The sequence below is a fragment of the Anser anser genome (genome assembly GCF_964211835.1).
Source record: "Anser anser genome assembly, chromosome: 3".
Taxonomy (NCBI): Eukaryota; Metazoa; Chordata; class Aves; order Anseriformes; family Anatidae; genus Anser; species Anser anser.
In genome coordinates this window covers 59,283,799-59,297,650 of record NC_139722.1, presented here as the reverse complement: position 1 = coordinate 59,297,650, position 13,852 = coordinate 59,283,799, and the positions used below count along the sequence as shown (strand labels likewise).

At 37.1% G+C, this 13,852-nt stretch overlaps 1 protein-coding gene across 4 annotated transcripts in view; it reads right to left on the bottom strand.

Moving 5' to 3' along the window:
- Window positions 1–13,852, bottom strand: part of LAMA2 (laminin subunit alpha 2) — a 379,619-nt gene that overhangs the window by 91,229 nt on the left and 274,538 nt on the right. For all 4 annotated transcript variants that reach the window (XM_083831898.1, XM_083831897.1, XM_083831896.1 and 1 more), the window contains exons 32-34: window positions 13,100–13,293; window positions 2,474–2,616; window positions 1,834–1,932 (exon numbers count right to left, since the gene is read on the bottom strand). In XM_083831898.1, coding sequence (XP_083688024.1) covers window positions 1,834–1,932; window positions 2,474–2,616; window positions 13,100–13,293 — 436 coding nt within the window. The remainder of the gene's footprint in view (window positions 1–1,833; window positions 1,933–2,473; window positions 2,617–13,099; window positions 13,294–13,852) is intronic.

Below are 13,852 nucleotides of genomic sequence, written 5' to 3'. Positions count from 1 at the left end.
GCTGCAACAAGGGAAAACTGCAGAAATGGAAGAGGTGTTAATCTGTCTACCACACTAAACTCCCTAAGATCACATTCTCAATGTTTTCCCTTTCAAGACTAGTCCACAGAAATTCAGAATTTGCAACATATTTTAGGTAATCTCCATGAGGGATTGAAATTTATTTAATTTTGGTTGTATTGGGCAGGGGGTGTAGGTGGTAATTGGAAGAGGATATTAAAGAGAACAACTTTGCGAAGGAAAAAATTATTAGTTTAAGATTGAAAAATCTTAATACAAGACATATAATTTTCCCTGCCTGTAGGGCTCTCATGAGTTAAAAACCTGCCTAGACTTAGCAATCTTTCTTTATGCTCACATACATACACATGTATGTATGCATGTGTGTGGAGGTATATATACATACATACACATATGAGCATGCATATGTACATACAATACAGATGCTTTCTTACCCACTCAAGGTTTCATGGAATTCTTCAAAATTGAATATAATGCACACAGACAAACCAATTTCTTTGAGAATTTTGGTTCTGCAAGGCATGAACAATTTTAAGACAGGATGCTAAAACTATAGGGGGGGTAGGTAAATTCTCTCAGGTGTATATATCATCCCTACAGCAATCTGTGTTTTGCTTGTTTCATTATGTCAATGCAGGGAAGCACCTAGTCATGAACATGAGTTTTGCTAGTCTGTTATATTAATGCCTTTGGGACAGCTGTATTTTTATCGTGGCTGGTCCATTTTCCTACTTTTTCTCCACTAGGTGGCACAATTTATATTATTTTCTTAGACAATGTCTTTCTGACCAAAAAAAGGTCTATACTCAAATAAAACTTTCATAATAAAAAGAGTAAATCGTACATCAATTGAAATTCAAAAAACCCTCACTTTCTTCATAAATGAAATATAGAATGCACAATAAACACACACACCTTCTGCAAGATTTGAATTCTCCCTTTAAATATTGTTCTCGTTTCAATTACTTCATTCACTGACTCTTAATAACAAATTATTTGTTAAACCAAAGACATTCCCTGGATTGCTATAAAATTTCCATAAAATTAGTGCTTCAACCTAGGCTACCATTTCCTCTACAGCTCCTGAAGAAACCAGCCAGCACAGAAGATAACCTAAAAATGGAAAACAAGACTCCAAACACTAAAACTATTCCTACAATGGGCTTGAGCTGGCTGGGTAATAAGTAACTGAGTGAAGCTAGTTTACCTGTATTGTGAAAGACCATCTTGCAAGAGAAACAGAATGAGAACTGTCTTGAGACAGTCAGACTCAGAAGATTTGAAACAGATTATGAGGAGATGATGTTGTTGGTGCAGAAAGCAGATAGCCTTACTAACCATACTAACCATACTAACCTTCAGAAGAAAAAGAAGGGAATCAGGCAGCCTGGTTTCCAAAAGCCTTAGCCAGTCAAAGAAGGACTCCAGTCATGTGAGCAACTGTGTGGTAATCACATGGCTTGGTTGCTGTTGGGTTTGTAATATTATCTGTAGCTGATGTTAAGAGAAAGCTAATAAATGCTGTATCAAGACCTCTATTTCCTTTAGTCTCAGACTTTCTAAATAAGCTCATTCTTGGGTGCTCTCTCTGTATGAGCTCTCACCTACATTATAAAGTTTTACAGAAAATATATCTCAATGTATTGGCCCACGAAAATCGGTTATTAGAGGACTTGGTGCCATTTCAAATACTGAAACTGAGAAGCATCTTATAATTCATCTATTCATTCATGTTTAATTCATATTCAGGGTATTTCTGTCATTATACAGCTTTAACCAAGCCCATAGAACCCAACGTGATCACAGACTTACTCTTGTCAGTAGTTCATCCATTTCTGTCACCAAGGTATCCAGATTTTCCTGTGCTAGCTGAAGAAGTCTCTCTGGAGCACGCTGAGGTGAAAGCAAATGCTGTTGGGGGAAGAGGGGAGTGAAAGTAAAAATCTGTATCTCAGTGCTTCCAAATATTGTAGAGAAGAAACGGGAAAAATTTCCTTTTAGTTACTGTATGCAACTCCCTTTTGTCATTGACCCTTTTGTCACATCCATCCAATGTATTTTCCTCAGGACTCTTGACAGCTTTACATATGTTAGTGGAAAGCCAAAAGTATGGTAGGCAACATACCACGTATAAAATATGTATTTGCTTTCTGGACAACTAGCATGAACACTATTTTATTTGTATGAAACATCACTTTTTATGTGCCTACAGCATAATTCCTTACATATATGTACTCAAACAAATTATTGCTGCAAGATTTATGTATTAAAATAAGCCAAAATAAATAATTGTAATAACTATTTACTAATTAAAGCAAGTTTGAAATAATTAAATCTTAAATTCTTCTTCTCTGAACCTACTTATGGCTGTATTTTTGGACAGACAAATACAGTTATACTGGAGCATGACTGTATGTGAATACATGATCTTTGTATGCTTATGTATACCTACCTTTAATTCCTGTGTCGTGTTCTCAAAACCATGCAACAATTTATACGGAGCAGGCAGTGGACCACTCAGGTTAACACTCATGATCATCTGGTTTAGCTGATCCAGGTCACTGAGAAGGAGTCCTGTACATTCATCATCACAAGCTGCGGGAAGAACAGCAAAGCTGATTTATTTCTGATAAATGTTTAAGATATATGTTTGTGTTAGAAATATTTTATGGCATAACCTACAATTCTTTGAAAGGTAATGCTCATTTCAGATAATTTACCCCAAAAGCACAGTGTGATAGGAAGTAAAGACAGCAACTGGGGAACAGGAAAGATGTTATTGCTTGGGACTTGGTAATGGGACAGTATAATATAAAACAAAAAGAGCAAAACCGGTAGGCTTACCTCATAAAAAGAGGAAAAAATTAGTGTTGCCCATTACAGACTAGCCCGTATAAAATCCTACATTAGACAAGCAGTTTGGAGGAAGTCTGAGAAAGGTGGACAGGTAATTTGGAAAATCTAGGAGCACTTCAAAATCTACAGTACATTTATGGATTTGAACATAAGAAGAACTCTAGAAGTCTTACAATTTGGATACTTTACAGTCAATAACAGCATGGCCAAGCATGCTTAACTTGTAATGCAGACAGTAGAAAGAGTCGAGGCAAAAATACTGATAGTTTTCTTTTAAGAAATGTTTTTCCCTACCTCCTTTCGCTAACCAGCTTATAAGTTTTTCAGGTATGTTTCCTTCCTTGAAAATACTCTTTAGCATGAAAAATACTGGTGTGTGCTACGTATGCCAAAAGGAGTTTGCATCCCCCCACGCTTTCTATTAACTATCACAAGATATTCTCATAACTTAAAGTCTTGTACAGTTTATGCTACAGAGAGGAAAATTCTTCATCCTTTAGAAAGGAGCTGTGGGAATGACTTTCTGTTTCCATGCATAAAGATGCTACATATGACTGGCAAAGCAAAACAACATCTCAGGAGGTGGAGCAAACTGTGAAACAACAAATTCTCTGGTGATGTTAAGAGACATGGAGGGTCGTACCTAAAATTTTACAAGTATGTAATTATTTCTCTCAGCAATGCTCCTAGGCAGCTCAATGGCTAAAAAAACACTGAACAACATGTATTTATTCGCAGAAGATGGTAAGTAATTTTCAACAGGGAATTACATTTTTTTTCTGAAGTCTATTGTTCATGTAAATTAAATCTTTTCTATTCTTTAAAGTTTTCAGTCACAATCATCTGTTGCTTATTCTGTAGTTTGGCTGTTCAATGTAGTGAAAATTTGAGTCAAATGCAGAGGAAAAATGAATAAAGAATACTAGTTTAATACACCATGAAACTCGTGTGATGATTGAAAAGGAGACAAGATATATGCTGGATTAGTGCAGTAAAAAGTGGGTGCAGAACACTAGATACTGTTATTTTAAGGCTTCCTTTTGCACTTTCATTGCTTCTATTTGCAGACTTCTTCCTCCTATTTCTCAGTATTTTGTTACATAATCTGAACTGGAACTTCTCTGTAGTCATTAAGTGTGGGCATGATACGTTCCATTTTATGTTTCTACAGAAAATAAATAAATAAATAAACTAAATGCCACCCCAGCTCTTCTTTGTTTTTAGAAGTTCTAGAGAACCAAAGGAAATGCAAATTTTATAGCAAACTGAATGAACATCTCTTCTGTAGCTGGCCAAGAAGGTAGGTAACCTGATAACCACTTTGGAGGATGCAAAAAAGTGATCTTTGAGCTGAAGAGTTTTTTTGCCCTTTTTTTTTTTTTTTTTTAATAATTCTGATACATTGCTTTTCACTTATAAAACAAGGTAAATCTATTTATCCTAAAAATTGTCCAAGCAGTTGGTAATGAAATGCTAAAAAGTTGTTGTGTGTTAAAGACAAACTCAATTCACACCAATAAATAAAATAAAAAAGAAAGCTTATGAAGACATGAAGTATTCTCAATGAGTAAACAACTGGTAAGTGTGCTGTGAACATTCAGTATAAATAAACAAGTAGAAGAGAGGAGCTATATCAAGCAAGGACCACAGCTGAGTATACGAGACAGGACTAAGCTACACCAGTACACAGTCTGAAATGAACTGGAGCTATGGCAAATAATTCAAGAGCATAATTATATTTTATGAGACTAAATTTTTCTGTGTTTTTTATCTATAAAACTGTCAGGATAAATTTGTGTCTAATATTAAATAATGCAGCACTAAATTTAGATCATTACAACACTGCAAGTATGTAAGATGCAAATCATGCAGTCAGTATTACAACATTGCAGCAAGCAACTAATGGATATTATTGCGTTTTCCATTTTCACCACACTTTCCCATGCACAGGAAGCCCTGTAAAGGATTCTGTCTTACCTCTTGTGAGAAGCATCTCCAAAGTTTGCACGCTAAAGAAATTTTATTTAAAGAAATAATTGATCAAATAGTAAGAGGCACTGCAATTTTATGGACTTATTCCATCTTACAAGGAGAAGATAATGTACAATAAAGTAATCAAGGGACTGAGCCACAATATGTTCCTCCAGTTGGGTGGTTATCTAACAGGATTTTTCTTTAATACATTTATTACTGTTAAAATGCATAAGATACACACTGCTTCTGCATAATGACTAGGTAATTTTTATGTCTGCTTGCAGCCCAGAAAGTCAACTGTACCCGTGTTCTTTTTGGCTGCACCAAAAGAAGCACGTCCAGTGAGGTGATTCTCCCCCTCTGCTCTGCTCTTGTGAGACCCCACCTGGAGCAGTTCAGTTCTGGGTTCAGTTCAGTGTTCAGTTCTGGGGCCCCCGGCACAAGAAGGACATGGACATATTAGAATAATTCCAGAGGAGGGCCATGAAGATGATCAGAGGGCTGGAGCACCTCTCCTATGAAGACAGGCTGAGGGAGCTGAGGTTGTTCAGCCTGGAGAAGACTCTGGGGAAACCTTGCAGTGGCCTTCCAGTACCTAAAGGGGGCCTGCAGAAAAGCTGGGGAAGGACTCTGTCAGAGAGTGTAGTGATAGGACAAGACATAATGGCTTTAAACTAAAAGAGGGTAGATTTAGGTTAGACATTAGGAGGAAATTCTTTACTCAGAGGGTGGTGAGGCACTGGCACAGGTTGCCCAGAGAAGCTGTGGGTGCCCCATCCCTGGAAGTATTCAAGGCCAGGTTGGATGAGGCTTTGGGCAACCTGGTCTGGTGGGAGGTGTCCCTGCCCATGGCGGGGGGTGGAACTGGATGGTCTTTAAGGTCCCTTCCTACCAAAACCATTCTGTGATTCTAGGATGTAAGGGAAACCCTGAAATCTCCGATGTGAGGTTGAACTTATGATAGCTATTGACGCTTCATTATTACTGTTTCCTGTTACATCACAAGCACTGAACACTCATTAGTCTCATTAAGCTTTTGACCATTAACCTATTTTTTTTCCATTTTGGCACTAGTCTAAACCTAAATAATAAAAAACCTTCCCTTCCATCCCTGTACTCATTTTTGCCTGGAACAGAGTGGCAGTATTCTCTGTGGCATCTCATGGTGGTGCATTTTGGATTTGTGACCAAAACAGTGTTGGCAATATGCCCATGTTTTAACTGTTGCTGAGCAGCGCTTGCACAGCATTAAGTCCTTCTCTGTTTCTCTCACTGCCCCCCAGCAAGGAGGCTAGGGGTGGGCAAGAAGTGGGGAGGAAAACACAGGCAGAACAGCTGACCCCAACTGGTTATTTCTTATCAGGTGTCATTGTGCTCAGCAATAAAAGCTGAAGGAAAGAAGGAAGAAGGGGGAGACATTTGGAGTTATGATGTTTGTCTTCCCAAGTAACAGTCATGTATAATGAAGCCCGGCTTTCCTGGGAATGGCTGAACACCTGCATGCTGATGAGAAGTAGTGAATGGATTCCTCATTTTGCTCTGCTTGCACAAGCAGTTTTGCTTGGCCTATTAAACTAACCTATTAAACTGTCTCAGCCCATGAGTTTTCTTGCTTTTACCCATCCAATTCTCTTCCCTATCACACTGCGGGGGGGGGGGGGGGGGGAGTGGGTGAGCTTAGGTGCCTACTGGGGTTAACACACAACAGCCCCCCAAAACAGAACCCTAGTAGGCAGTTAAAAGTTTTAGCTTCGTTGAAATTGCTGCTGGTTTCAGGGGGGTTGCATGATCAATGTACCTCCACTCCAAAATCTAGGCAAAATCAGATCCAGATCAGTGTCTAAAATACTGCCTCAGGTTTATTTCATACTTTTGTTGTTTATAAAGCCACATTTGCTGGTTCTGATATATACCAGTACTAGTTAGGTTTATATAGTGCTTGAGAAGGGCAAAAGACATTGGGATGTGGGTCCAAACTCAACAGGAACTCACGTATCAAAACCAAAACTAAATGAAAATGAAACAAAACAAGAAGAATAAAACACCAAATTAAAAAAAAAAAAAAGGGGGGGGGGTGGAGAGAACAACCGATAACTTATCAGCTTCCATGTCAAGTAAGGGTGTCAGTCCTTTACTGAGCTCATGCAGACAGAGGAACAGTTGGACAGTGAATGCAATGGGAAGTTTAAGCCTTACCTCTGTGCCATGTGGGCTCACAGATCCTGTTAGACACACAACAGAGCAGAAGCTAGGGCAATGCTTCATAGATCTGGTTTTACACACATTATCCTTTCCAGATCACTGTGAAGGCTTGAAATAAGAAGCTCCTAGCTCCTACTGAATTGAGGACTGTGTGGGAGCTAGGACATATTTCTTTTCACAGATTCTTCAAGATGTGCCTCTGACAAAGACAGCATCACTGCCTAATGCTGAATTTGGGAGGACTGAGATCATGTAGCTATTGCCTATTTTAGAGGGAAAATCTTGATTCTGTGAGGACCAGTGACTAGAAGCTCTCTCTTTTTCCTGGGTGCAGCTGGGAAAAACTCCCTCTCCTTGCAAGCACCAGTCTACTTGAAGTACTAAAGTGTCTGAGACTTGGTATAAAAAGAATCCCATCCATCTGGGTCTGGCTGTGTAATTTTCTCCTTATTCCAGTAATGAAGATTAAATTTTTTGAAGATGTAAGTTTGTTGACTGCAGCATGACTGAAGGTCCATTTTTTTCACAAGACTGAATTAAAGGAAAATTCCTAACAATGAAATAACTGCTTGATCTCTCTAGGTCATGATTGATTCCTGTTCCTCTTTAATTTCATACAGCAGAACCAAACTGACTGCTTTACATTTATTTATTTATTTATTTTTTGCTTGACCCCAAGGATATTTATGACAGAAGCATCTGAGGAACGGTTCTGCTTTGTGTTGCAACTGAGCTCAAAATATTGAAGCCAAAGTTTTTTGTAAGTCCCCATTTTAGTTATGACTGGTGCCCTGAAAGCATTCAGAAGGTGAGTACTGACTTGCCATATGTTTAACAACAAAGCCTTGAAGTTCTCACTATGATTTTTTTTCCCCCGAACACTGCACAGTAGCAAGCACAGTCATTGTTCTGACAACACTGCAATCTACGGTTCTCTGTTTTATGTACTACAAACTCTGCAACTGAAGTGGAATGTCAGAGGGTATAACAAAAAAACACACCAGAGAAGTACTAATATAAGAAAATGCACAACTGCTACAGGTTTGATCCAACCGCCTTTGTAGCTCCTTTCCACTTTGTCTGGCTAAGGTCAAAGCTCTCTGGAAAGGGTAAGGAAAAAGCGCTGAGTGCTTTGGCTTGTTTACATAATTCTGGTATGCATATGCAAAACATGGATCAGTGATCTCAGCCTCCCTGAACATGCTAGGTATGTAAATGAACTGAGGTATCATACATACACCCTGTACATCATACAACTCATCTGCGTTCTAGATTGGAACTGTTGGGCTTACGTAAGAAAACTAACGTCTTAATTCTGTGGTGAGCGTAGGGCAGTCAGCAACTGCCTATTGATAACTTGCATCAGAATGAACACTGAGTAAATATGACAGCGATGCATAAGGTGGCACCAATCATTTAGAAGACAATTCATTTGTACTTACAGATAAAAATCAAAATCTGTAAGTGTTAGAGAAGATTTGGGAGAACTTCTGTCATATTTGAAATTAAGCAAGGATGTTGCCAGTATTATTAAAATCAGCTTGCAACCATTACTGATTTTCCTATTGGCTACTGACTGTTTCAATACAGAAGAGAAACCAGGCCTAAGAAGTGGATTACTTTAGACCAAAAATTACAAGGAAGACTTCATCAGCAGAATATTATGAGTACATGATGATCTGGTTACTTTAGCTGGAGAAATAATCCAGTTATTAACAATATTAATGCAAAAATTTAAGGATTTTTATGACGCATAGCAGACCACTCAAACCCTTGCATAACCTCTTAAAATAAAGTCTCCCTTTTGGATATCACTTTCTATCCTCTAATTGCACACAAGAGAAAACAACACTGTTTTGTTCTAAGAATATAATGGACAGTAAATTCTGCCTGTGCCATTCACCTATAATTATCTTTCCATTGTTATTTAGCAGTAAACAATTCTTCCCCTTTGTACAGTGGCTTTTAAAAGATATATTATCTTTCCATTCTACCTGTAGTTTTCTAAAATATAACTATAATAAAACAGCACTGAAAAATGGCATGTACTAAGCAACTGAAAAATTACAAGTTAAGAAAAAACAGTAACAACTTAGTAATACAGATTTTCAGCTATATCAAAAATAGAAGATTTTAATGAACATGCTGGCTTCTCTGAGTCTTTTTATATCTTTTCACTGCAAATTTTTGCTCTGAAATCTTTAGAATACTTATGATAAGGGATATATGGGAATTTAAATGTTATATTTAAACAATAATAGATTACAATATTGTGCATAAATTCTCCCTCTAATTGGATTTAAATATGCATTCCTTAGCTTTTCTATAATTCTGTGTAGTGTGACCTTTGACAGAATTTGCCAAAACTTCATTATTCAAATGCTTGTTCTATGCTAAATATTCAAAAACCAGTTTTCACTTTCCTAAATATTAAACATAACATTATATAGCTTAACCACACTCTGTTTTATATTACTTACAACTATATTTATTCAAAAATTGATGATTGTATTTGTATGTATTTTCATTAAGCTAGACCATTTTGCTACCTAACTTGGGGATCTTCACACTTCTGACAGCTACAAATCAATTGCACCAGTATTTGAAATGAAACTCTGCAAATGAGCAAAAGTAGATACATGCTTACAGTTCATTTGAAATATGGAATGCAAACAGGATTCTACATATGGCATTAATTTTCTGCACATTAAATTACTTAATCACTATTATTATTACCATTAAGGTTTCATTACAACTGAAGCTAGTCAGAAAATAATTTACTGAGTATTTTGGAAGTGGTTGGTACACAAAAGTAAAAATATGTTTTATAAAAGACCAAATCTTCAGCTGCATTAAATTCAGATTGGAACAAAGAAATGTTATGCAAGTAATGAAGGAAAATTTCAGTGTTTCCTCAAAAGATGTGATGAATCCCTGGAACAGGTTGCCCAGAGTAGCTGTGGATGCCCCATCCTGGAAATGTTCAAGGCCAGGCTGGATGGGGCTTTGGGCAACCTGGTCTGGTGGGAGGTGTCCCTGCCCATGGCAGGGGGGTGGAACTTGATGGTCTTTAAGGTCCCTTCCTACCCAAACCATTCTGTGATTCTCTGTTTCTAATGGCTCTCTGATAGCACAAAGACTATTAAGGCACATTAGGAGCTGCAGCAATATTTCTCTATCAGATAAATAAAAAACAGCTGTATGCTGAAGTCTGTAACTAGCCTAACACTAGGCAGTGTTAACCACAGGCAAATTCACACAAAGCTTGTTCTTGCCACACTCCCCTCGTCTGGCACAGTCCATGTGCCCACTACAGGCTCCAAAGCTAAATGGTTTATTGATCAGGCAGTGTAAAGGCTATTGCCCTGCATTAGCAAAGGCAGATTTAGAATAATATGGGGTCGAGGAACATTTAAACAACAGGAAAATCATAAAATGAGAGCAAATAGGCATAAATTGTCTACAGAAATATTTAGGAAGTTTTTGCAATTCATAACTGGGATGTTACTGACATAGCGTCAACAGTAACAGCCTAGTTCCCGTAATATAGGAAAGATTTATGGTACCTCCCATCTGTTCCTATAGGTGGTCCTAATTTTTGTGACTGACAGATAGAAATCTCTTCATTTGCATTGTTACTTTTAGCGAGGACATGAAATATCCATATGCAAAAACAAACACAACAAACAAGAAGAACCACCAAAGGATTGTTTTTCAGATGAAAATCAATTATCTAGTTGAAGTAAAAAGGCTTCTACAGGTAGTACAGATACATTTTAACACCACCACATGATTATGTTGCAGTTAAATCTGAAATTATAACAGAACACAGCTTTTAAAGCACTAAGGTGGAAAATTGGATTTGCCTGCACACAGCTTTTCCCATTCATAGTGAGATTTTTAACCGTATTATCCACACAATGAAACAGTCTGATTAACAAACTGGAAAACCACTACAAATGAAAGCCTGCACTTAAGCTGTTTTGTACAATGAAGAACTCCGCAATCCTGGATATCCCAAAGACTGTTTTAAGAATGCTGTTAAGGTCAACAACCAATAAAACACAAACTGAGGAGTGCCTAAGGCTGAAAGCATTTGCTAGTCCTGGCATTACTCTAACAGATATTCAGGATGCTGAAAAAGTTAAGTAATTTTCATTTAGATACCACTGCAGAAAACACATTCCTTCTCTTAAAATTTTGTAGCTGTGACAGCTATGGACTTAACTCATGATTACACTTCTTGACACATAAGCCATGAAATGGAATTGGAAAGTGCAGTTATTTCAGAAAAGTAGCTACTTACTCTATTTTCATTCATTTTGCTGTAGTTTGAAATAGAGTTTAAGATATATGATAGTTCAGGATTAAGTCCTAAACTGCCTCACACTGAAGGACACTAGAAGTTTTTTTTCTTAAGTACTCTAAGCTTTTCATCAATGAACTGATGCTTTCTATATTATTAATAATATGGAAAAGTGTTTATGTAGATATTCCCAGTAATCTCTATTCATTTTCAAAGAAGAGTTGTACCTCTGAATCGGGACTAATGTGAGAGCACTAAATTTGGTAGTCCCATTTAGAAGCCTAGTTCTGCTCAGACCCCAATCACTATGGGAGAGCTGATCACAACCATTAAGTGAAGTGAAAAGGTGCTCTGCACTCTGTAGCCCCAGACTCTAAGTCTTCCTGTCTTCCTGCTCATCCACTCAAAAAAGCCACACATTTAACTCTTGAGTGACATGATACCTTCAGCTATTTTTTAGCACTTCTTGTTTTTTTTTTTTTATTCTGTTTTTCAAATTTGTAAATTGTTTGCAATTTGCTTGAGCTGAGCTGTACTAGTTGATTTTAATGTTAAGAGAAATGTAGACCTCTCAGATCTCTGGGTATTTAGGTAAAGACTGACTGCATCCTGTGGAGAAAAAAGGAAAAAAAAGCTGTTTTTATGGTATGTATATGCCTTGATGTTACAGGCACCTCTCACAGGCCAAAACCCCAATAAAACGGAAAAAAACCCTTCAATTGAAATCCTATAGCAGATAAAAATCAGATAAAACATTAAAACTAGTTAATTGCTCCCTGTCAAATTGTTCAAAGATGCACAGAATAAAAGTATAGTATACTGTGAATTTACTGGATCTTTATCTATATTCTATTTTAAAGTGTACAATGATGGCCTTGAGGGGAAAAAAAAAAAAGCAATCACAAATTACTTCCTACTCAAGTTGAGGAGATGGGGGAGACGAGTGGAAAGGAAAACACCTTATATTTCCATTAGGATTTACTAAGCGTTCTAGAAAGGTTTTGCTACCTGATATATTTAATAAGACATAAGTATATAATATCACAGGAAATGAGATTGTGGGCTCAAAACAAACACTATATTATCTAATGGAAAAAAATAATAATTCCAAACAATAATAAAAGACAAGACACTCACTACATATCAAAACTGCAGGTAGGACAAAGATACTAGTGCTGTAAAATGCAACCTGATATTTTAGGATGAATTGGCTGTTAGTTTTCTTTTTTAAAGAAAAGATGGTCTTTGTTCCTGGATAAATTGTACTATAATTCTTTACATATTATAAACTAATATAAATATAAATGGTTGTTGAACCAACGTGACCAAGCAAACCTTGGTAAAAACTTTTCAGTTTCTCTATGTGACTCATGACTAAAAGCATTGCAACTGCTGGTTAAAAATAAATAAATAAATCACTAATATCAAATATTTAATCTGTCACAACAGCAGTGCCAACCTTTAGGAAGACTACAAACTTCAACAGCCCACACCCCAAAAAAAAATCCTTCGAAGTTTTGTTGTCAATTTTCAGTAAGCATTTAAAAAAAAAAGTATTGAGAGTTTTCCAAACATCTCAAGGCTTGTGAAAAAAATGGACCAGAATGCCAAAGTAGGCAGAAACTCAGCAAGTATTTTCAAAGGAAGCCACACCACAACTGACTGCTGCAAAAGCAGGTTTGAATTTTTGAAATATGACAAACAAACAGAAATTCTCCAATATTACATTAGTATACGTACAAATGCATTTCATGCCATCACGCGCATGCCGGTGTTCACAGCCATCACACTTCCACCCTGTGAATCCAGGCTTGCAAGTGCACTGTCCGGTGACAGGGTCACAGGGAACAGGCAGGGAACCGTATCGATCACACTCACATTCTTGGCAGGAGCCTCCTAGAGTTTGTGGGTTTCCCGTGTAGCCAGGAGAACATCTAGACATTGCAAATAAAGAACAGGTTTGGCCAACAGAGAAGTACAGTGTATTGTAATGAATGGCAAGACTGTAAACAAAAAGTATAGGAATATCCATTTATGAACCACTGAAAAAAAACTGTGGTGCTTTACAACTCAGTATGCATGTATAGATGGAGAAAATGTTGCAAACTCTCCAGCAAAATGATAATGGGCATAATCTCATAACCAGGACATGGAACAGTCCAGACAGAAAGAGTATGCAAAAGTGATTTCAGTTAAACTTCTGTTACACTGACACAAGACTTCCTACATTACCTATGTTTGCTTGTTTGCTTAAAAGACCTTTTTTTTTCTGTTTTTTTTTTTTTTCCTCACCACTAGCCACTTGTATTTTGCATTAGAAGTGAAGTCTTAGTAGTCACTTGCTGATTGAGATCATCTTAATCCCAGTCTTGCTATGGATGGGACAACGGTTATATTTTGGGATATTAATTTGCAGTTTTGTTATTAATATGTTTCCGTGTAAATGTTTTTCACAGTCAGTGCCCATGGGGACATAATAATCACTTGAATATA